The sequence below is a fragment of the Budorcas taxicolor genome, chromosome 19, assembly GCF_023091745.1.
Source record: "Budorcas taxicolor isolate Tak-1 chromosome 19, Takin1.1, whole genome shotgun sequence".
NCBI lineage: Eukaryota > Metazoa > Chordata > Mammalia > Artiodactyla > Bovidae > Budorcas > Budorcas taxicolor.
This window is the reverse complement of record NC_068928.1, coordinates 19,890,661-19,914,821: the sequence shown is the minus strand read 5'-3', so window position 1 is coordinate 19,914,821 and position 24,161 is coordinate 19,890,661. Positions and strand designations below refer to the sequence as shown.

At 52.0% G+C, this 24,161-nt stretch overlaps 1 protein-coding gene across 1 annotated transcript; it reads right to left on the bottom strand.

Annotated features, from left to right (window-relative positions):
* Positions 1-617: 617 nt before the first annotated feature.
* On the bottom strand, positions 618-23,784 carry SLC13A2 (solute carrier family 13 member 2). Its single transcript, XM_052658245.1, has 12 exons — positions 23,566-23,784; positions 9,430-9,558; positions 8,574-8,710; positions 8,261-8,466; positions 7,393-7,573; positions 7,169-7,291; positions 4,369-4,587; positions 4,103-4,191; positions 3,692-3,813; positions 2,042-2,203; positions 1,274-1,411; positions 618-788 (listed from the first exon to the last, which is right to left on the bottom strand). Exons 1-12 carry the CDS (start codon positions 23,782-23,784, stop codon positions 618-620), a joined length of 1,896 nt encoding a protein of 631 aa, XP_052514205.1.
* Positions 23,785-24,161: the final 377 nt, after the last annotated feature.

The window sequence follows — 24,161 nt, the reverse complement described above, 5'->3', positions numbered from 1 at the left end:
CAGCATATTCCTCAATCTGGGGCCTGAACCACGTTTGGGGACCTAGCCCTGGAAAGTGCCATGATAAACCAACCACACACTCCACAGCAAGACTTTAATGGGGCAGATATTTGAACCCTCTCCCCAAACCTGAGAGGCTGGGGAGAACTCAGTATGTTGGGCTGGTCCCAGAGACTGCTGCCATAACAACTGCTGGTAGGCTTTGCTGCCCAGGCGGCTCTAACCCTGAGTTTCAATAAATAGAGGACAAAGGGGTCTAGTTGCCCACCAAGCTGGGGAGGCAAAGACCTGGAGTGCCAGACAGAGCACGTTATCATGTCTGTGACCTCACATGGGTACACAGTCAAGTGTACACACCTCGGATCATGTGCACACACACAATCCCCCCTTGCCAAATATCCTCACATGACACTGTCTTTACACACACACGCATGTACATACACACAGTTTCCTCAGACACACAGGACTGAGCTCACGTACCTCTTCCATGCACACACACATGAGGTTAGATACACATGTGCCTTTCAAAGTTTGGCTTGGAGCCTGGTGTCCCCTCCCAGCTCACAGGAGTAGGAATGAGGTGGGTCTTTCTGGCTTGGGCCAGATTATCCCTCGGACTAGGGGCTAGATGTTGTGACATTTGCCTGGCTGACCCCGCAGAGGCCTGTGGTGTTGGACTGGGCCCAGGAGGGGAAGTTGTTCAGGTCGAACATGGGGATGCTCCAGCTGTTGATGGCCAGCGTGATGACGAGAACCCCAATGACGTTGAGCATGAATCCGGCTCGGGCCTGGGGTGAGGAGAGTCAATCTGAATGCTTGGGTGCTGAGCTGGGCCAGCACCTATCCCTTAGGTATTCACATGTGCTTGGAGCTCTCTCATTAGCAGAACTCTCCCTGGGAAGTCCCCCTTTGAGTCTAACCTGCAGCACAAGGCGATGTCCCTGCCACTGACTTTACTGCCAGTGCTGACAAGGGGAGGGGCGCTCCCGGGGCCCTGGGTCTCATGCTCTCTGAGTCCATCTCCTGGGTGTGGGTGCCTGGCCTCTTGGTGCCCCTGCATTCCTCACCCCTCCTCTCCCTCTCCGTGGCCTAGGGCTGGCAGGGCCTGGAGACCCTCAAGAGGGGACCATGCCCTCCCCTGCCCCCGTCACCCGCCCCAGCGGGGTCCACCGTGAACTCCAAGGATCTCAGACGCTTGCAGCTACTCTGTGGCCTACCAAGGTGGAAAGACAGAGCGGCGCGGGCCGAGGCATTCGAGACCCCTGCCACTCACCATGTCCGTCACTCTGAGGCCTCCGAAAGAGAAGGCGATGGCGTTGGGCGGGGTGGCCACAGGCAGCATGAAGGCCAGGGAACTGGCAAGGGTGCAGGGGAGCATGACGTAGAGAGGGTGGATGCAGATGGCCTGCGACTGGAGGGGGAGACCGTGGGGCAGAGCTGGTCTCAGCCCCCCTCCCAGAAGGGAAGGCTTGACCCCCCAATTCTCCTTCCCTCTCTGAGGGCCAACCCCCACCCCCACCCCAATACACACTCTGGCCATGAGCCCCCCACTTCTGCCAGAGGGCACTGGGTGACCTGGGCAGGGCCCCTTGACCTCTCTGGAGGGGATAAGTGTGCGGCCCTGCCCAGTGGGGCGTGGGAAGGGGAGGGACTCATAAAATGGATCTCAAAGGGGCTCAAGGTGCTGTCATCAAAGGCTGCGGGAACGCGCCTGAGGAAGCAGGGGCTAGGGACGCTCCGGGAAGCAATTTCACGCCGTCACCTCAGGAACGACCAGAACCGGAGCTGGGCCAGGGATGTGGGGTGGGGCCACCAGTGAGCCCCAGCAGGATACTCCAGGGGTGACGCCACCAGGGATGGAGTGAGTCAGGGGCCAGAAGGCCTTGGGGCCCAAGGTTACTGAAGAGCCTAGGGAAGGGTGGAGCCTCGGGGGTCCTTTCTCAGAAGTGAGAGGAGGGAGGGGGCAGATGGTTGCTCTGACCCTGGCTGGGATGGGCAACAGGGCTCCCTGGAGGAGGTGTGTCTGCCAGGCCAAGCTCACCATGGAGGCCAGGATGGGCAGGAAGAGTGTGGTGGTGGCCACATTGCTGGTGCACTCAGTGAAGATGGCAATCAGGAGGCAGATGATAAAGGCGATGGCAGCAGGCGGCACACTCTCCAGTGGGGTCAGCTTATCCCCCAGCCACTTCGACAGGCCCGATTCCTGCGGGCAGAGGAGGGTGGTGGGTGAGAGGCTGGGCCGCCTGGGGCTCCAGAGTCCTCGGCTGAGGCTCTGGGGCAGGTCCTGCTCTTGCCCACACCTCTCTAGAGTCTTCAGAGTCAAGGGCAGCTTGGGAGGGAACGAAGAGACCCAGCTGAAACCAAAGTCTCCCTCTCCTGCTTTTTTTAAAAATCAGTCAATCAATTAATTAGTTAATTTTGGTTGTGCTGGGTCTGTGCTGCTGCTCGGACTTTTCTCTAGTCGCGGCAAGGGGTGCTGCTCTCTAGGTGAGATGCGCAAGCTTCTCGTTGCAGAAGCTTCTCTTGTTGCAGAGCGTGGGCTCTGGGGTGCGTGGGCTTCAGCAGCTGTGGCTCCTGGGCTCTAGAGCACACACTCAGTAGTTGCGGCACACGGGCTTAGTTGCTCCACGCATATGGGATCTTCCCGGAGCAGGGATTGAACCCATGTCTCCTGCATTGGCAGGTGGATTCTTTACCACTGAGCCACCAGGGAAGCCCCCTTTCTTCCTCTTGAAGGACAGTTGGATGTGGGGAGAAAGAGATGGGTAGCAAAGAGAAGGGGTCAAAGGGCTTTCTCGGGAAACGTGGGGCTTGGTGGGAGAAAAGACCTCTGACCCCACTGACTCCTGTTTTCCTGACCTCTCTTCTGGGGGTCCCTGGCCAACTTTAGCCCTCTCCCTGCCCCCGCCAGCCCGGCAGGTTGGGAAAGAAGGGACCTGCTCCTGGCAAGGAGGGAGAGGGGGAAGGGCCCTGGTAGAAGCTGGGAACAGGCTGGCAGGGGGACAGGGACAGTCACAGGGTCAGAAGAGCTCCTGTAATGCCAGACTGTAAATCCCAGGGAGCTGGGACTTTATTTTATACACCATTACCCACTTAGCACTCAACACCCATTACAGAGCTTGGCACAGTCAATGAGTGCTTGATGGTTGAACTAACCAATCCCCGACCCAGGGAAGCTCCTGTCTATGCAGTGAATGAGATTAGCCAGAATCCCAAGGCCTAGGGGTGCAGGTTCATGATTCCCCTCTTGGGTGGAGGCTCTGCAGAATGATGGCCCGGTCCCCAGAGCGTGGCTGGGTATGATCATGGCACCCCCTGGTGGCTTCAGCCAACAAACTGCATCAACCCAACGCCTTCTGTCTACTCCCTGGTGTTAAAGCTGATGTATTCTCTGTCCGGCAGGGGGTGAGGGAAGGGCCCGGGTGGTCCTGAGTACAGTCCCTGCTCACCAGAAATTCCTGCCTTCTCTTTGGCTTTGAGAACTCTACTGGGGAGAGGTCCCTGCGGCCTGTGTTTTCTCTCCCTCCCTTAGGGCTCTTACCTGTCTCTCCAGCTGCTGCAAAGGCTCTGCCCACCAGGGGGCTTCCACGTGGGGGGTCAGGGCTCCCCGGGGTGGGAGAAAAGCAGGGCCCCTCTTTCCCTGTCACAGGGTCTCCACCAACGGGGCTGGGGAGGGGGTGGGGTCTCTCACCTCACTGCCCTTGGCCAGGGCAAAGCCACCACCCAGAAGGATCACGATATTCCAAGGCATTTTCTTTTTTACTATATCCCAGGTGAGGAGGGCAGGAGGGGCCTTCAGCTTCCCTGGGTTTCCTACTCCCCAAGCAGAAGAAGGTGGGTCACCAGGAGCCAACAGGGTTTCCCTCCCCTCCCCGCCCCGGGGGACTCTCCAAGCGGTCTTGATTAGAGCTTAATGCATGGGAGAGAGGGACCCTCAGTTCTGCCACATCTTGGCTTTGCCCCTGAGTCCCTGTGCCCTTGGCAAGTCAGCCCAGCTTCTCTGGGCTTTGTCTACTCCGGCCGAGTATGGTGGGAGGGAGGCTGAGTGCCAGAAGGCAGGGTCTGCCCAGAGGCCCTTCCCTGCCCCAGGCCAGGTGCTTACCTGGTTTCTGAGTCAGCCCTGGGATCTTGGAGGGCACGATGAACATAATTACAGCGATTAAGATGGCTACTGTCCCATCGGATGTCATGCTGTGGGTGGGGCAGGGAGGGCAGGTTTAGAGGCTCAAGGCTACTCAGGGTCATGAGGGGGCTGGGGGCTGGAGAGGAACCCCTTCCCTAGACGTGCCATCCTCCCTCCTGTTCTGAGTTGGGGGCCCTGCTCCCTTCCCTCCTCCCAGAAGTATTCCTCCTCCCCACAATGCTCACCTCTTCCCAGTGTCATCGGAAAAAGCCAGGTTACCCCAGCCCGTGAAAAAGCCTGGCTCCCGAGTGAACCAGAGCACCACCAACAGGACAAAGAGGAAGGTGACAGCCTTTTCCGCGAAGTTTATGGGGCCCAGCAGCTTGTGCTCTCTCCGGATGACTTCGAAAGCTGCTCGCTCCTGATTCCTGCTCTGTTCCCCCAAGCCAAAGTTCTTCCGGAAGCTGCAGGTGGGGGTGGCGACAGCTTGTGAGGGCCCCCACACCAGGCAGGGAAGCAAGGGGCTCCGAGGGCCTGAGGTTTTGTTTCTTTTTGATGGCTGTTGTTTTGGCCTAGCCAAACTGCTTGTGGGATTAGTTCCCCGACCAGGGATTGAACCTGGGCCACAGCAGTTAAAGCTCAAGTCTCAACCACTGGACCACCAGGGAATTCCCAGGAGTGCCTGTGTCTTAAAGGCTGAGACATGCAAAGGCCTCCTTAGGGTTACTACACTAAGACCTTGATGCCCCCAACGTTCTGGAAGAAAAGCAGAAGACTCTGGTTTACAAACTCTATTCATAAAGAAGGCTGAGCACCGAAGAATTGATGCTTTCTAGTTGTGGTGCTGAAGAAGACTCTTGAGAGTCTCTTGGCCTGCATGATCAAACCAGTCAATCCTAAAGGAAATCAGTCCCAAATATTCATTGTGAGGACTGATGCTGAAGCTGAAGCTCCGATACTTTGGCTACCTGATGCCAAGAGCTGACTCATTGGAAAAGACCCTGATGCTGGGAAAGACTGAAGGCAGGAGGAGAAGGGGATGACAGAGAATAAGATGGTTGAATGGCATCACCGACTCAATAGACATGAGTACAAGCTCTGGGAGATGGTGACAGACAGGTAAGCCCAGCGTGCCGCAGTCCGTGGGGTTGCAAAGAGTTGGACATGACTGAGTGACTGAACAAACAACTGGTTTGTCAGGGCTCCTATTTAGCAGAGGGGCTGGTAGGGGGTGGGGTTTTCCTGTACTTGGCCCTGCTCCATCTGTCTCACTGACCCCTCCATGCTTCCAGGAGTTTTCTTGTGCTGAGCTTTCCCTTGCTCAGAGTGAGAAGGCCCCAGAAGCCTGGACCCTGTGCTTCCTTCGGGCCCTGACTCATCACTCCTCTCCCCCAATAACGTTTCAGGAAATCCTCCCCTCCCTCTCCTACCGCTTCTGGGCACCCTCTGCCAGCCTGAGCCCCACCCACACTGTCCGAAGGAGCACAGGGGTCTGCACCCTGTTCCACCTGCGTTGGTTTAACTCACGTTGATGTTTAACTCTTTGTTTGGGCAAATCTCAGCTCCCCTGCTGGACTGTGAGTTCCTTGAGGGCAAAAATCACGTTTCACACATCTTTAAATCCTTTATGGTGCTTGGCACTGTGCTGGTCTCTTTGACTAACACTGCTTTGTATCAGCCCCAACCTCAACCCAATTTCCCTGCACCTGCCCAAGCAATGTTATAGCAACAACTAACCTCCAATTAAAAGAAATAAAATTTTTTTTTTTTAAAGAGAGACAAGCAAAAAAACTTTTGGTGACCACCCCCTGCCTGGGTAGGAAGGACAAATAACAACTTATATCACAGTAACACTCATACCACCACTCCTAGGTTGGACTCATAGCAGAAATCAATAATCAATCCCAGACTCAATTCCTACTGAGCCCCAGCAAGGTCTCACGTGATTTTCAACTTGGAGCTCTAGTGACAAAGTCTGGAAGTCAGAATAAAACCTCCTTACTACTCTTGGCCTCAAGAACAAGGTGGCACATTAGATTCCTCTATAATCTCTCCCTGCCTTCTTCTCCAGATTTGTATCCTGATACTCCTTTTTAAAAAATAATTACATTTTTTCTTTTGCAATTAATGTTTTTTCTTTTGTGGTTAAAAAAAATATTTTTTGGCTGCATCTGGTCTCAGTTGCAGGGTGTGGGCTTCCCTCTGGTTGTGGTGGGCAGGCTGTCCAGTGGCATGTGGGGCCTCAGTTCCCTGACCAGGGATGGAACCTGTGTCCCCTACATTGGAAGGCAGATTCTTAACCACTTGACCACCAGGGAAGCCCCCTGGTTCTCCTTTTTTTTGCTCTTTATGTTTCACCCACACAGAACTGGAGTTTCCCCAAACCCAGCATGTTCTTTCTTGCCTCTTTGTACAAGATATTCCTGCTGCTGAATGCCTTTACTTCATCTTCTGCCTGGCTGACTTCTAACTCAGCAAGATTCAGTTCAGGTGTCGTCTCTGCCAGGGGCCTTCTGGAGTCTCTGCTCTCCTGGGCTGTATTCCCACAGCACCTAGGCTTCTGTCTGTCACTGCCCCCACCTTATCATCACCCATTAGATGGTGAGCTCCAAGGACAAGGCCTGTGCCTAGCGCTTGCAGTGTTTTCAGGACCAGGCACACAGTAGGAGCACAAGCGTCAGCACTTTTGTAACTGACCAAGCTCATAGCGTACACTCCTTCAGCACCTGCGAGAGGACTGTGGATCATTATGGAGTGGGACCTGGCCTGGGCACCAGGAGATCTGGTTTTCTATCCCAGCACTGACATGTCTAGCTATGGACCGTGCCTCAAACCTCAGTTTGCTTATCTAATAGATGGGATAATACTCTCCAATCATTCCCTCCAATGGGGGACCAAGGGCACAGAAGGGCCTTGGGAGGGAGAGGTTTTCTCACTGAGATGGTGATTATGTCCTTTCCCAAAAGGCTACCTGGGTACCCAACTAGGCGCTCCCAACGGGTAAGGGCAGACACCTGGGCATCTCTTCCCCTTTCTGCCACTTACTCGAATCCTAAGAAGAGGATCTGCAGCCACACCCAGGAAAGCAGCAGTAAGATGATCATGGCAGGGAAGGCAAAGCCAAACCAGGAGGCGAAGTTCACCACGTTGCCATTTCGGGGGAAGATCCTGAAGGGGAATAAGGGCCGCTGTGTGGCATTGCCCGGTGACAAGCCAGTTCCCTTTGTCCCCCAGTCAGAATGCAGACCCTCTCCCCATCAATCACTCACGAGTTGACCTGGCCTTGCAGCACCAGGTTGGGGGTGGTGCCGGTCAGGGTGGCGATGCCCCCGATGCTGGCCGAGTAGCACACACACAGGCTCAGGCCCTGGCTGAAGCGGAGCTGCTCCTTGTTCTGCTGTGTCTTGGACTCTGAAGGAGTCAGTGGAGCAGGGCAATCCTGCTTTTTGTCTGGGAACAAGGGAGAGCTGGGGTTGGGAGTGGGTGCAGGGCCAGATTCAGGGAGCATGGCAGGGGCTCCATGGCCTCTGGGGCGCCTTGTCACTTAGCAGCCTAGACCCAGGCTGCAGGGAGGGCTGAGGCTGCCCCCAGGTCTGGAAGGGCAGGCACTCCCTGGGGTCTCAGGATGGAGTGACCCTTGGATACCACCTGGACCAACCTCTCTTGGGAGAGGGAAACTGAGACACAGAGAAGGGAAGAAGATGATTCAAACAGCACAGGAAGAATAGAGCCCAGACCCCTGAGGGCCCACCCAGGCTCCTGCTCTCGGCCTGCCAGGTTACCTAGCATCTGGGTTTGCCCAGGGCAGAGGAAATTCCCAGCCTGTGGGACTTTTCATTTCAAAGCCAGGAAAAATCTCAGCCCACCAGAACAAGCTAGTCACTGAACTTCTTGCTTCCCTCTTCTGTCCCAAAAGTTGCCAAGATATGGGTTTCCCAGATGGTTCAGTGATTAAGACTCTGTCCTCCAACGTAGGGAGTATGTAGGATCGATCCCCAGTCAGAGAACTAAGGTCCCACATGCCGTGGCGGTGTGGCCAAACATTAAAAAAAAAATCGGTGCTCAGATGACTCCTCCTATCATGAACATCATCTCAGACCCTCCCCAAGAGGGGTTTGGGGCAGGGCCTGGCCTCACCTTTCTCATCAAGCTTGGTCTCTTCCTTCTGTTCCTGGAGCTCAAAGGCGGGGTTGTTCCTGCCCTCCTCAACATCCCTGTCTGTGGGCATCTTGTGCAGCTGCTCCAGAACAGCATGGGCTATGGGCACCATCATGGCGGTGGTGGCCGTGTTGCTGATCCACATGGACAAGAAGGCCGTCACCAACATGAAGCCCAGGATCAGCCTAGCAATGGACAGACCCACACACTGGTGTTCCAGCATTCCTGCAGGGACTGGCGGCCCAGAGCGCCCGCACCCCAGGCCCTCCCGTCTTGGTCTGTGGGGACTCACAGGGCGGGCCGCACCCCGATGATGAGGAGCACCCGGAGGGCGATGCGTTTGTGCAGATTCCAGTTCTCCACGGCGAGGGCCACCATCATCCCCCCAATGAATAGGATGTTGGTATCTTTCAGGTACTCGAGGCTGACCTGGAGGCGGGGACAGGGCTTATGGGGTGCCGACACTGTTATGTCTGTCAACAGAGAGAGGTTGGTTCCCTGGGCTCTTGGACCCAAATGGAAATGATCTTTGGATCCCCCACTGTTTCCTCTCTTTCTGATTAACCCGTTCTTCCGTCAGCAATGACTGAGAGATCGTCTAGCCTGAATTCTTCCATGCTTCAAACCACTGACTGGGAGAATTTAATGCTGTTTCAGAAGCTAAAGTCGTGGTTCTCTGTGATGCTTGGGTCAGCATCATTGCACCAGCCTGGAACTTGCTAGAAATGAAATGCTTAGACCCTGCCCCAGAGCTATGAAATCAGAAACTCTGGAGTGGTGCCCAGCAAAGTCTTTGTTTAACTGGCCCTGCAGGCGATCATGGTGCATGCTCAAGTTTCAGAACCACCGAACTAGAAGGAGACAGGCTCTTTGGCTGGCTATCAAGCCCCCTTTCCCCCCTAGTCTAGGCCTAATTGCTTCCACTTTGAATTAACTCTTGACACCAACTGTGCCCCTGACATTTCTAGAATGCCTTCTTCCTGGTCTTCTAGCTGACTCCTCCCTCTGTGCTCCCCAACCTGCCAGGCAGAGGCAGGGACCCGTCTGCCATGCGCTCTGCCTCTGATGAGGTTTCTTCCGTCATCACCGTCCTAGGGCAGACCCCTCCATCCTTGGGAGCACGTCCTCGCGTGAATGGAGAGGCTTACCGTGGAAGCATTCATTATGCCCATCATGGGGAACATGATGACGGGGAGGAAGGCAGTGATGGCCAGCGGCAGTGCCTCGGTGCACCAGAGCAGCGCCATGAGGATGATGGTGTAGGCACAACAGGCTTCCTGCAGGCAGGAGGGGAACAGCAAGCTATTGGAGGGGGCAGGCCTGTATCTCGAAATCACATCACCTCCCGTCCCCAGAGCAAACAGACCATTTGTGACAGTGCAGGGAGACCCTGTAAAACCCGCAGCCCTTGACTCCCAAACCCAGGTCTCATTCAAAAATGGAGACAGGGACCTCCCTGGCAGCCCAGAGGTTGAGAACCTATGCCTCCACTGCACGGGGTGCAGACTCAATCCCTGGTTAGGGAGCTAAGATCCTTCATGCCATGCAGTGTGGCCAAAAAAAAAGGAAAAATGGAAATAGAAAGCAAAACACTCACCTCCTTGTATTTAGCCTTGGGGAGTCTAGACATTATAATCAAGCTGTTGGATATAATCCTATCCCCTTGGGGATTGCAGGGGGCTTGGATGAGGATTCTTAGATGAGATGGGGGGCTCATCTCAATGAAACCGGAGCCTAGGAATTGTGGGGCACTGCCTGGAGCTCTGACCTTCCCTCCTTTATCAAGAGTCTATAAGAATACCTCTATTTGTATGACGCTTAAATAGTAATTGTTCCTTCTGCTAGCAGGTGAGTTCCATGAGAACAGAGTCAGTTTTGCCGTATCTGGATCCTCGGAGTTCAGGACCCAGGAGGCTTCAGAGCAAATCTTTTCTGAATGATTCACTAACCATTGAAAAGTTTTGGGGATGGCACGCGTCTCCTTCCAAGTGATCCCGGCATGACCCCGGCATTGCACAACTCCATGAGGTGTCATTCACGTTTCTAGAACATGTCTTCCCTGGTGGTCCAGTAGCTAAGACTCCAAGTTCCCAATGCAGGGGGCCCAGGTGCTATCCCTGGTTGAGGAACTAGATTCCACATGCCAGAACCCAGAGTTCACATACGGCAACCTAGAGTTCACATGCCGCAACTGAAAGATTGGGACATGACAATAAAGACCCCGAACACGTCAGTAAAGTTCCGGTGGGCTGCAACTAAGACCCAGAGCAGCCGAATGAGTAAATAAACATTAAAAAAAAATAGAATATCTGAAAAGTTCCACCATCCCTGTGTTGTACGGAGAATTGTGGCGTAAACCCTGAGTCATGGCTTTGTGAGTCTTGGGGTACCAGAGGCCCCCCCTTTCCCTCAGGAAGCTCCCAAAGCTAGGAAGGCCTGACCTCAGGCCTGGTAGGGGACCTAGAGCAGAAAGTTGGCCAGCCGAGATGTCAGGGGCCCACCCACCTTCACAGGGCCTCTCCGCAGGCCAGGGGAGGGAGAGCAGGCAGGGCAGTCATCAGCCAGAAGGAAGCCTCCAGGAGGGGTACTTGGATCCAAGCCTCGTCAGGGGCACCTTCTCTCTTACCTGTCTCAGCTGCCCTGCCCCTCTTGCCCTCTCCACCTGGTATGGGCTGGGCTCCCCCCTTATACCTCAGGCCCTTAGTACCCTGCGGTTGGAAGGAAGGTCTCAGGGAGAGGAAGCTGCTGTTTACTGAATAACTTTTAGGAGCTGGGCGTTTTCAAGTTTGTAGTTAGAGCCACTTTTGAACTGTGGTGTTGGAAAAGACTCTTGAGAGCCCCTTGGACTGCAGGCAGATCAAACCAGTCCATCCTAAAGGAAATCAGTCCTCAATATACATTGGAGGGACTGATGCTGAGGCTGAAGCTCCAATACTTTGGCCACCTGATGGGAAGAGCCAACTCATTGGAAAAGACCTTGATGCTGGAAAAGATAGAAGGCAGGAGGAGAAGGGGGTGACAGAGGATGAGATGGTTGGATGGTATCACTGACTCAGGAGACATGAGTCTGAGCAAGCTCCAGGAGACAGGGAAGGACAGGGAAGCCTGGCATGCTGCAGTCCATGGGGTTGCAAAGAGTTAGACATGACTGAGCGACTGAACAACAGCAAGTTATAGCCACGGGTGGGTGTGGTGGTCTCATGTTATAGAGGACCTCCAGGGGGTATGCGGCTTGCTCATGGTCACAGAACCAGGGAGGGGCAGAGCCAGGTGGAAACCTAGGCAAGGTATCCAGGATTGCACAATTCCCAGAGCACTCCCCGTGGAGTTGTATCAGTGGCAGGCGCAGGTGGTGTGGCATGTAGCCTGCCTAGCCAAGTGTCTCTGATGCCAGGCTCACTTTCTCTCCATGAAACATCCACCACTTTTCTCCCCTGGACACGAAAGTGGCACGGTGGGTGGGGAATGCCTTGATCCTTGATCAGAGACTTACACCTCTTCCTCCCCTAGCTGGAGGTAGATTCTGCTGAAATCGCTGTTTCTTCAACCATTTTCTCAGTTACGGTGATGTCATGGCCTGTTACCCATCCTCCCCCACAGGCTACGGGCAGGCCAGCTCCTCTGGACTCTAGTGTGGCCCCCACCCCCTAGAATTCTCTGGCCAGAGACAAGGAGGGGAGCTGGGATGGATGATTCTGCTGATTCAAGAAGATAGCTTTGCAAAAAACAACAGCATAAGTATCGCTGAGGTCTGCTCCATGGACATCGTGCTCTCCACACTTCAGGTGGTTCCCAATCACATTTAGTTGCTCTGTGATTTAGAAATGACTATTGTTCTCATTTCACAGATGAAGAAATAAAGGTGCCAATAAATTAAATATTTCAAAGTCACACAAATCAGTGAAGAATCCAGACTGTCTGGTTCTTCAGCCCCAGGGTTTTGCCTTCTACCTTGAGCTTGATGCCTTGCAGGTAGGGGGTGTCCTTCAGTCTCAAGCTTGCTGTGGCTAGCAGGGTGAATGGGCGTGAGTTAGAGCTTAGGATCCAAACAGAACCATTTTCGCTGGGGCCTGCCACTTCCCATTGCCTGGCTCTGGGCAAATTCCTTCAATTCCAGGTCCCCATTCGCACCCTCCAAAGGGAGCTGTGAGCACCAGTGTGTCGAATCTATCGCTCCTGTACTCCTGTACAACTTTCCGGCATCCCTCTCCGTATCTCTCTGTCTCTGGGTCAAAACCAAAACCAGTTTCAGAGTTCCATTTGGAAGTCTTTCCTGGCTCTGGTGGCTCTGGATCTGTGTTCCCATCCTGCCCTCCCGGGCAGTCAGTCCAGCTGTAGCATAACCCACTGACCTACTCTTCCTGGATCATGGGGCTCTTAACTAGGGCGTGGAATGCCAAGGGTCCATGAAGCTGGGTGGGAAAACTATTTCATCTTTTAGCTAACATCTAACTAAGGTTATGAACACAGGCAACAAAACTGGGTGTTTTTTTTGGCCGTATCTCTAGGCTTGAAGGATCTTAGTTCCTCCACCAGGGATTGACCTGGAGCCCATAGTAGTGAAAGCGCACTGAGTCCTAACCGCGGGACAGGCAGGGAATTCCCAAAACCAGACAACTGTTGATGGTACTAATGAGAATTTAGTCAAGGATATTCAACTGTGGTTGTCAGTTGTAGGGACCTGCAGAGATCAGTGGCTACAGTGATCTCAAAAATGCATCTCAAAATATTGTTTACATCCATCTCTATCTTGAAACTGTGGTAGTAATTATATCAACACCAGATCTTATTTAATGCTTTAATAAGGAAACATTTATATTTCTGAACTGCAATTATTTTTTTATACTTTTATAACCGTGTTCCAGAATGGTTGGTTTCCTTCTCCGTCCCATACATTTTATTTTGTGCATTTCAAAGCAATATTCTGAGAACGGCCCAGAGTCTTCACCAGACAGTCAGTGACATTCATGGCTCAGAAATGAGAACAAAACCCAGGGGATCCTTTCTCTTTGGTCCCTCAATGTGTCTGATTCCAAAGTCTGCATTCCCCCGCTTTAGAAGTGAGAAGTTGGGGGACTTCCCTGATGGTCCAATGATTGAGAATTCACCTCCCAAAGCAGGGGACGTGGGTTCCATCCCTGGTTTGGGAACTAAGATCTCATATGCTGTGGGGCAACTAAGCCTGTGCACCGTGACTACAGAGCCCATGTGCTCTAGAGCCCGTGCTCCAAAACTAGAGAAAGCCTGTGTGCCACAACAAAGACCCAGGGCAATAAGAAGAAAAAAAAAGTGGGCAATTGGGAATCAGACTCGGCCTCCTAGGCCACCTTATACCCTCTGCCTTGCTGCCATCTCTATACATCTTGGGCTGGCCAAGCTCAGATGGTGGCCTATGGCATGGGACCCAACTGTCTTTCTCCTCAACCTGCTGTACTGCTCAACTCCACAGGTTTCAGGTATATATTCCCTTTTTTTTTTTTTACACCCTAAGTCCCCTTACCTCTTCTGCATAGCACTCATTACAATCTGTACTTAAACATTTGCTTTCACAAATTTCTTATGATGAATATCCATCTTCGCCATCAGATTGTACTCTCTAGGGAGCAGGGTCTGGATCTGTTTGTGCTCACACCAGCAGGGTGTCTAGCACCTCTATGGAGTTGACACTGGATGAGTGAGTGGATGAATATTAGGCACTGGGGCACAGACATGATTCAGGCCTGGCTCCAGCCCTCAGGGAGTCTGAGTGCCCTATGTGGGCTGGTTCATAGCCATGGTGGATTGTCTGCCTGGCAAAACCAACAGCGAGCAGATGAGATAAATGCTCAGATGGCTTCCAAACCCCAAGGCTGGCAGCTTGCTTCTTTTGTGATGGGAAACAAAAGTCAGAGGTCAGAAAACCTGAGTGCCCAGGCCCAGCTTTACGGCTGCATGTCCCTGGGCAAGCTATTTAACATCTCTCAGCTTTGAGTTTTTTTTTTTTTTAAATAAGAAATATTGAACATTTCCAACTGTATACACATTGCTCTCTTTTATGAAGTGTCCTTATCTACAAATAGGAATAAGAGAGACACCCACTTTGCTGGGTTATTATGAGGATGTAGGATTTGACTATGTAGGTTTCAGCTGTAAAGAACTGTGGATGACAATGAGCAGGCAGTCTGGGTTAAACTTGGCAGAGAAACGTGCTCCTGGGCTGCTGGGGAACCAGGGTGGATGCATGAGGTACAAATAAAGATGCTGGTACCAGGGAATCTAGGGCAGACTCTGGACCCTGGGTGTGGACAGGGTGGAGACCTGAGGGCATCATGGCCTTTACCCATTACTGGCACAGAGCAGCCTAGGGCAAAAATGTCCACAATCTCAAAGATGTTACATCTTATTCCTCCTGGTGATTGAAGGTTAACCCAAGGGCAGGCTACTCCCACTGCTCCTCTGCCCCGGCAAGTAGGGATGCTGCGGGCAGGGAGCCCTACTGGGTCTAGGGAGTGAGGTGAGGTCCTGGGTGGCAGCCAGCACCATTGCAAAGGGGATACCAAAGAGCGGAGTTCCAGAGAAGGGGCCCCTTCTCTGAGCTTCCTTCCGTCTGGGCTGAGGAAGGCTTCCAGAGAGAGCAAACTGAGTGGGTGCTAAAGGATGAATAGGAGTTTGGTGGGTGGGAGAAAAGTGTCAGCATGAGGGAGTAAGCATAGAGGGACAGAATGAGGCACAAACAAGCAAATACATTCTTGTGGGGGAAGGGATGGAATGCTCAGGAAGAGTCTCATTAGCCCTGAGAGGAATATAGGCCTTTATCTGGAAGACAAAGGTAAAATGGGGAGATCCTTGGAGGACTGTAAACAGAGAGAGTGACGTGGTCAGGTTGGTGTGTCTATTAAAAGATTACATGGAGGCTACATATGTGATTTTTTAAAATGTCTGTATTTGTATACACATAGGAAAATCTCTGATTCTAGAATTCTTACCCTGTTTTTGTACCAGGATCCCCTTGGCAGCCTGATGAAGCCTTCCAGCTCCTTCTTAGAATAATGTTTTTAAATACATTAAATAAAATGCACACAAAGGATCACAAAGGAAACCACTTATATTGAAATACAGTTATTAAAATATGAAAAATGGGCAAGATAGTAACATAATGTGACTCTTAACTAGTAAGCTCTTCACTGGCTGGTAGCTACTGTAATTTCAAAGCCATGATGAACGTCAACAGTATGTCAAGGTCCTGGCAATAGCTCTCATACGATCTGAAAATATCTGTGATTCCTGTGGGTGGCAAAGTCAAAAATATTGTTCATCCTATGGTGGCTTGTTGTCTACATTCATCACAGAAGAAAATGCTTCATTCTTTCATGCTGTTGGACTTCGTACAATGTGCACGTATCACCTAATTAAATAAATCAATTGCCTCAAGATAAAAATAGGGGGCTCACACCTGCAACAGTGTGGCAGATGGGTCGGCAGCCATGGAAGCTGGGAGTTGACAGATGGCCAGGCTGGACTGTCCAGTGGGGAGATGACAGGCGCGCAGAGAAGGTCATGGCAGTGTAGATGGACAGGGAGGACAGACTCCAGAGATATTAGGAGGTGGAAGGCAGAGGGTCTGGGTGATGGCTGCGGGGTTAGGTGGGAGGAGAAAACTCTAGGTGCCTTTCCTGTGTGTCTAGAGGCACAGTGATCCTGAGGAGAGGAGCCATGTGGGTGGACTTGGGGAAGGAGGTACAGATTGATGTGTGTGTGTGTGTGTGTGTGTGTGTGTGTGTGTGTGTGTGTTATATTTCAGGAATAATAGGCCCATCCAAATGCCTAATACTTTTGAGAGACTAAACATAATAGGCAACAGTGGCCAGTCCTTAGGCAAACATAAGTCCTTCAGTCTCTGCAGCCACAGTCCTGTAGCCAAACCACAATCTCCATAGCAACTGGCCCCCACAAGGCAGGATTTGCTCAATGACTTGCCAGTCTCTTTAATTTTGCAGCCTGCCCCCACCCCCGCCACTTGCTACCACCACTTCCAGCTGAGGACCAACCAATGAAAGCCAAACTTGCTCTCCAAACAATCAGAGAGGACACCCTGCTTCCAGTTAGCCTTCCTGCAATGTCCCCCTAACAGCACCCTCCAGTCAGGGCGCACCTGAAGCCTTGCCTCTCTCCACTCTAAAGCATCCCCGCCCCTTGCCTTTGAGGCTCTGCCAGAAGCAGGCAGTGGAGGCTGACTACCTTCTCTCCTCTGCCTGATCTCATTTGGCTGATCTTTGTTTATTTCCGCACCTTCATGTGAATGCATTTGTTGCATCATCTTCTGCTTTAAGAGGCCAAAGGGAAGAACAATGGGTCCGGGTGTCAGAGACAACAAAAGTGGGGGCCAGAGTCCTGACATCAGAGCTGGGGCCAGGGCCAGAACCGCTTGTGTCCACTCGAGAGCAAACCAGCAGGTGAGAGATGAAGAGAAGCGAAGCATTCCCACACTCCTCCGTGCATCTGATCCCCACAACAGCCCTGGGCAGCGCTGTTGGGTTCTGTTCAGGAAACTGTTCTGCTAAAGTCTCTCTGGTTTTCCCATGCCTGACCTTCTTTTAGCAGGTACTGGAAGTGCGGACACGATTTGGTAATCTGGGGGCAAAGTTCGAATTGGGGAACCTTCTATCTCTTCCCTAGGAATCGCCCTGGCTTTGGAGGCTGACTCTACCCTCACGACCTTCAGAGGTCACAAACCTGACTCCGCACAGTCCAGTGCTGATCAGGGACCACACTTCACTGCCCTAGGGGACACGCCTTGCCTTCCTGTTTCACTGGTGGGAACACCAAGGTCTTCATGAATAGAAGAAGTCGTCTATGGGCATAAGTCAGGTATCCACACAGTGCCCGAAACACTGTTGAGTTTCCTTGTTGTTGCTTAGTCACTAAGTTGTACTCTTTGCGACACCATGGACTGTAAACTCGCCAGGCTCCTCTGTCCACGGGATTCTCCAGGCAAGAATACTGGAGTGGGTTGTCATTTCCTTCTCCAGGGGAATCTTCCTGACCCAGGGATCAAACCCATATTTCCTGCTTGGCAGGTGGATTCTTTATCTCTGAGCCACCCAGGGAACCCAGTTGTGTTTCCTAGGGGTGTGGAATTCAGACAAGGGGCAGAAGGGACAGGAAATCATTGTTTGCCGAGCCCTGCGTGCCAGGCAGTCTACCCACACAGGTCATCTCGTTTAGTTGAGATAGTGGCCTCTTAGAGGTGAGAGGCTTGATAAAGTCACATGGCTGCTTATGCTACCAAGTGGGTTTGAACCCACATCTATCTGGCTCCAAAAACCCCTGATTTGTTCCTGGACTCTGCCATCTCAACCAAGATCCAGGAAGTCTCAAAAGATAGAGGCAGTTCCCAGAACCGAGGTCAAAATTCTTTGCAATGTTCAGGCCCACCATACTGGTCCATCTTTGGGGTTCAGGAATTGCTGGCAGTGAGGGTATTTTGGGCTTCCCCAGTGGCTCAGTGGTAAAGAATCCACCTTGCAATGCAGGAGCCTCAGGAAATGTGGATCCCTTGGAGGAGGAAATGGTAACCCACTCCAGTATTCTAGCCTGGAGAATCCCATAGACAGAGGAGCCTGGCGGGCAAAAGTTCATAGGGTCACAAAGAGTTGGATATGACTGAAGCGACTTAGCACCTGTGCAAGGGTATTTTAGTCACACAGAACTTAAAGTGCACATGCTTCCACATACCTACTACTCTTGTATCCTAAGAGTAAGAAATCGTAAAAACAAAAAAACCAAAAGGACTTCACTGGTGGTCCAGGGGTTAAGACTCCATGCTTTCACTGCAGAGGGTGCAGATTCCATCCCTGGTTCTGGAAGTTCCATATGCTGAGCAGTGCGGCCCAAAACAACAACAACAACAAAAATAAGTAAACAAACAAAAACGCAGAGCAAGAAATCCTGCCCTCTATTCTTACTGTAAATACAGTCTGGATTTCAGCTAAGCTCTGTCCTGGCAAACACGGTACCACAGGGAGATGGTTTGCATGAGTGGTTCTGTTGGATCTTGGGAGATATTTGCATTTTCAACTCTAACTTGGTTGGATGGCATCATCGACCCAATGGACATGAGTCAGAGCAAACTCTAGGAGATGGTGAAGGACAGGGAAGCCTGGTGGAAGCCTGGGGTCACAAAGAGTTGGACACAACCGAGGGACTGAGCAACAACCACTCTAACTTGCTGCCTTTTTGACCTCCGAGCAAGTATTTATCCCTCCTGACCCTCAGCATAAAATCCTCTCTCCTTCCCTGGGCCGTGCAGGGCTGACCTTGGCTGACCTCTCCCCGCTGCTCTAAGGTTATCTGTTCACTCGGGTCTCCATGCCATGCTGGCCTTATTTCCTTGCCAGGCTTGCCCCTGGCCTTGGGCCTTTCACTGTGGGTTCTGCCTAGACAGCTCTTGGCCCAGAGCTGGGCTTGGCTGGCTCGTACTCGCCAGTCAGGTCCTAAGGTAAATGTCAGCACCCCAGTAGGCTTTCTCTGATCACCCTGTCTAGAGCAGCTCCTCCCCAAGCCAGAGTCACAGCCTGCTATATGCTTTGCATTGTGTGGACAGTATGCGCCTTTTGTGTGTCTTTCCACCCCACCCCTACCCCCAGGATCACAGGTTCCATGAATCTTACTTTCCACCCCACTGCACCTAAACAGTAACTGTCATGTGATACTTTTCCTGATGAGTGAGTGAATAGACGTAAGGTTTCCGGCACATCATTCTTAGGTATCTGATTGCAGGGTTGGGGGAGCACTGAGATATCAGACCCCACTGTCCCCCAACCACTAGGAACCCCTCTGCCAGCGGGTGATGGGAATTTCTAGGATTCTGTTACTAATTCTTCAAACACACTTACTATTTCCAGCCGGCATGCCTTTGCTCCTAGCATTCTTGTCACCTGGCCTGCCCTCCACTAATGCTTCTCACTGTTGAAATCTCACTCCGCCTTCAAGGCCCAACTCAGATCCTCCCTCACCTCAGTTGGAAGGATTTTCTCCCTCCTCTGAGCTCCTGCAGGCTTCTGGCTATAGTTTGGGTGGCAGGAACACATGGTCCTCCAGACTGAAAGTGACTTGAAGACAGAACAGCTATATTTCTTTTCAGTAACCCCTAGCACAGAGCAAGAACTCCACAGACATCCTAGACTGAATGATGGTGGAAGGATCGATTGATGGCTGGGTGAACATGAGATAGACTGCTCAAGAGGTGACACGCCGGGGGACCACTCTGCATCCCTAGACAGCCTCGGCCAAGGCCAGGTTCCAGTCCAGACTTTGCCTTTTTCTAGCTGGGACTTGTGGAAAATTCCTTTACCACTCAGGATTTACATGTCTGTAAAATGGAGATGGAAGTAGTAACCTCATAGTAACTCAGAGATGATTGTGAGAAATAAGTGGGTTAGTGCTTTGAAGTGCTTGGCATAATGACCAGCACATAAAAAATACTCAAGAAATGTCAACAAGTATTATATGGACACAGGTGTGAGCTGAGTTTTTTCTGGGCCCCCTCCTACCCACTTCAGGGGCCAGGGGTGTGGAGGTAAGCTTGGAATTCACTGCAGAGAGCAGGGACTCAGCTGGAATTGAGGATAGGGCTGTCTCTACCTGCATTCACTTGTTCACTCAGTCATTTGACAAGTATTTGTTGAGCACCTACTATGTGCCAGGTGCTGGGGATTCTGCATGGAAAAAGGCAAAGTCCCTGCCTTCATGGAGGTTACATTCTAAAGTAGGGGGATCAGAGAATAAATGGGAAGTAAAGGAACACATCATTTCAGAGAGTGAAAGCCCTTTAAATAACAGGTTTTTATAAAAATGAATGATTGGGACTGCTCAGAGAAGTTTTTTTCTGGGTGGATTTCAGTGGACACCTAGAGAAGGAAGCCTCTGAGAGAAGAATATTCCAGGCAGGAAGATGAGCAATTTGAGGAGCAGAGAGAAAGCTAGGGAGGCTGCAGTGCTAAGTTGCTTTAGTTGTTCCTGACTCTTTGTGATCCCGCCAGGCTCCCCTGTACATGGGATTTGTCAGGCAACAATACTGGCATGGGTTGCCATTTCCTACTCCTGGGGATCTTCCCCACCCAGGGATCAAACCTGTCTCTTATGTCTCCTGCATCGGCAGGCAGGTTCTTTACCACTAGCGCCACCTGGGAAGCCAGGCTGGAGAAGGGCAAATAAGAACAAGGATACAGGGAAGGAGAGGAAGGGTCTGCAGGGGTGGAGCCCTGGGGACTCGTGGCCTCCCTGACAGCTTGGATTTTAGGTTTGACAGGAACCCTATGTGGGGTTTTAAGCAGGGTAGTGACATGAGCTTATGTTTGGAAAAGACCATCCTGGCATTTGAGTGAAGAATGATCTAGGGGCATAGAAAACAATCTTGTGGTTGCCGAGGGGGTGGTGGGGGTAGGGGAGAAATGGATCGAGAGTTTGGGATTAGCAGATGCAAAAAGTATTATATGCAGAATGGATAAACAACAATGTCCCACTGTATAGCACAGGCAACTATATTCAATATCCTGTGATAAATAATAATGGAAAAGAATATGAAAAAATACATAGGTACAATTGAATCACTGTTGTACAGCAGAAATTAACACAATATTGTAAATCAACTACTGTTGTTGCTTAGTTACTAAGTCGTGTCCAACTCTTTTGACCCTCCCTGGGCTTTAGCCCGCCTGGCTCCTCTATCCATGGAATTTCCCAGGCAAGAATACTGGAGTGGGCTGCCATTTCCTTCTCTAGGGGATCTTCTCGACCCAGGGTTGAACCTGTGTTTCCTGCTTGGCAGGCAGATTCTTTACCACTGAGCCACCTGAGAAGCCCCAAATCAAATATGCTTCAACTAGATAAAAAAAAAAGAATGGTCTGGGGACGGGTAGGGATGGGAGAGAAACGCTGGTGGCCTGGACCAGAGTGGAGGCAGTGGAAAGTGATTCCATTCAGTGTATTTTGGGGAAATTGAGTCAACAGGACCTGCTGGTGCTTGTGGAAGTGAAGGAAACAGAGGCACCAGGAATGGCTCTGAGGCGGACGTTGAGCCTTCTCTTGATACGTAAGATCAAAAAGAGAGTCAGCTGAGAGAGATGAGGGATCAGGACTGTGTTTTGAGTATGCCAAAGGCATTCTGTGTAAAAAGGAAGGTTTTGGCGGGGGGAGGTGTCCCGTGTTAGTTGGGTAATGCAAGTTTGGAATTTAGAGCTGGAATTAGCGATTGGGAAATCATCAGGGCAGAGGAGCTTTTTTAACGGCAGGAGAAAACAGAAGGTCACCTAGGGCAGGAGTGATGATAGAGAGAAGGAGCAGGAAAAGTAGTCAAGGGAAGAGGAAACCCAGGAGAAGCCGAAAGAAAATAGCACAGCAAAGAGGAGGAGACCGGCTGTGACAGATGCTGCTGAGTGGTTGAGGAAGGTGAGCGGGGACCAAGGGTTCCGTGACACGGATGCTGACGGGGACGCGACGAGAGCCCTCTAGGTAGGAAGAGCCTTCGGGAGCGGAGCTGTCTGAGGTGAGAGGGGCAGCGTAGACAGTCTCGGAGGCTTTCTGTTGTGAGAAAGAGCAGAGAAAGTGAGCATGCATGCAGGGACTGTAGGTTTGAAGGAGACTTTGTATTTTGATGAGACTCGTATTAAGGCTTGTTTGTATGCTGATGGGAGAGATCAGGCAAACAGGGAAAAGCTGATGATGCAGGAGAGGAGAGGATAATTACAGGAGCAAAGTCCTTGAGAGGGACTGGTAGCCAGGGCCCCAGTGGAGGGGCTGGCCTCACAGTTAGGACACGGGGCAGTTCATCTGAGTCAGGACAGGGGAGGCAAGGTCTGTAGGTAGGAAGCAGGCGGTAGGTGGGGTGCAGGCAACAGGTGGGATACAGCCCAGAGAAGACAGGGCCTCCTGACGCATCCCATCCACACCAGGAAGCCTGGCTTCTTGTACTGACTCGGGCTTTCCTGAGTGACGGTGGGCAGGTTACCAAATCTTTCTGGGCTGTACTTTCCTGGGGAGTAACATGGGAATCACGGTTCCTGTCCATCCTTCCTTCTGGGGTTAACACACTTGGTTAACTCAGCCTGTTTGGAAGCCAATCTAATGGGTCCTTAGCATAGAGATGCCACTGGCTTTGGCCTGAGATTAGGGTCATCTCAAAGGTCAGTGGGGCCTTGTCCCTGACCAGGAGCCGTGCCACTACCTCCCTGGTTCCTTATCCTTTTGGAATACCTTGAATAAAAAGCCTGCCTCAGTTTCCCTCTCTGAGCAGTTGGCTCAGTGGGCAGCTGCCGGGTGGCAGGGGAGTGGGTGTGGGATGGGGCCAAGTTCAGGGCCAGGATCGGTCTTAGCCTTCCGGAGGCAGACAGCACAGGCTTTGTAGGCAGGCCACACCCCCAGCCCTGCCACTGTCTATGTGGCTTGCCAGAGACACATTTCCTGTGAAGCTTGGACTTCAAGGCCACCTCCTGGACCCTACTCTTCCCAAAGTCCTGTATTAGTTTTAGATTCATAATTTTGTCTTCTTTTACTTACTAGATGATCCCCAAAGTATGTAATATCTGAGCTCCAGATAACAGGATCTGCCCTGGGATTTTGGGTGACCACTTTCCCCATCTGTAAAATGGGAGTCAGAACCTGCTTCATAAGACCGGGGAGAGGGTTACTGGGTGTGTGGTACGGGGCATGCAGCGGGGGCTCCAATAAATGAAAGCCCAAGTTATGACTCCTGCTGTTTGCGTGGGGTGGGCAGGAAGCGGTAACATTTCCCCCTCCATTCAAGGTGTGCGTCTGCAGCGCCCACTGGCAGGATCGGCGTGTTCAATTAATTCCCACCCCTCCTCCGCAGGAGACTTAGCTCTTGGGATCACAGGTGAGCACCTTCACTTTCTGTTTGTCCTCTTAAAAATTCACCACTGCCTGAGGCCAGTTTTCCTCTAATCCCCTTCTTTCACTCTCCAGCTGCTAGACCAGCTCACACTCTCCTGATCAACCCCATCTGCTTCTACCTGCACTTTATGAAGCTGGTTTTCTGCCTCCCAAGGCAGTAGATGTCAAGTGGACCTAAGCAATTCACATTGAGCTCCCACTACTGGATACCCAGCAAAAGCCACTTTTGACTTCTTAACCCCTAAGACTCAGGAGGACCAGGAGGTGATAGCCTCATCTCCAGGCTAACAGGGATGAGTGGGCTTTCCTGGTCCTAACGATGCCCCAGCCCGGGGCAGATGTTCCCTCCCCTGCTCCCTTGGAGCTTCCCCATGCCCAGAATCCCAAGTCCTTACCTTGGTCGGCACGAGGATGGGCAGAGGCAGCAGGAAAATGGGTAGGAAGAATACGATCAGGTAGAAGCGATAGGCCCACAGGCCCTGCCAGCAGGTGGCCATGGTGTGGACCCACGAGGGCTGCCTGGTCACCCTCTGGATCCAGGGAACTGCAGGACAGACGGTGTAGCAGGTAGGCGGCTGGGCAGGCTTATATAAAGCCGCTGGAGTGTTAACCATTGACCCACCCTGGCAATCAGAGTGTTTTTGGAGTCCGGGAGGTGAGAGTAAGGAGGAGAGACCTGCAGGAAGTATAAAGATCAGGAAGACTTTGCAAAGAAAGGGAGGAGGGCAAGATCAGGGAATAAAAGGCTTCAGGTTCTTTCGAGAAGTTAAGCCCAGAGTTAACTCTTTCTGTGCATGGAGGCTGTGAAGGGCTGCAGCCAGAGGAGCTGGAGAGGGGAGGGTGTCTGGGAAGCCCCGGGATCCACAGGTCAAGACACAGAGTGCCCTCCCCAGCTCCTCTCTCCACCTACTCCTGCAAAACTCAGTTCTCTGAGCTGTTTACATGGGGCCCGTGGTGGGGCGGCCCTTCCTCCAGAAACACCTTGCCCTCT

What these genes read in the sequence shown, in the direction of transcription:
- SLC13A2 (XM_052658245.1), bottom strand. Translation starts at nt 23,784, where the DNA reads ATGGTTAACACTCCAGCGGCTTTATATAAGCCTGCCCAGCCGCCTACC. An exon ending in GCATAATGAATGCTTCCACG is followed by an intron (nt 8,711 to 9,429) that starts GTAAGCCTCTCC and finishes CCCCGCCTCCAG; the next exon opens with GTCAGCCTCGAGTACCTGAA. An exon ending in GACCAAGCTTGATGAGAAAG is followed by an intron (nt 7,574 to 8,260) that starts GTGAGGCCAGGC and finishes CCTTGTTCCCAG; the next exon opens with ACAAAAAGCAGGATTGCCCT.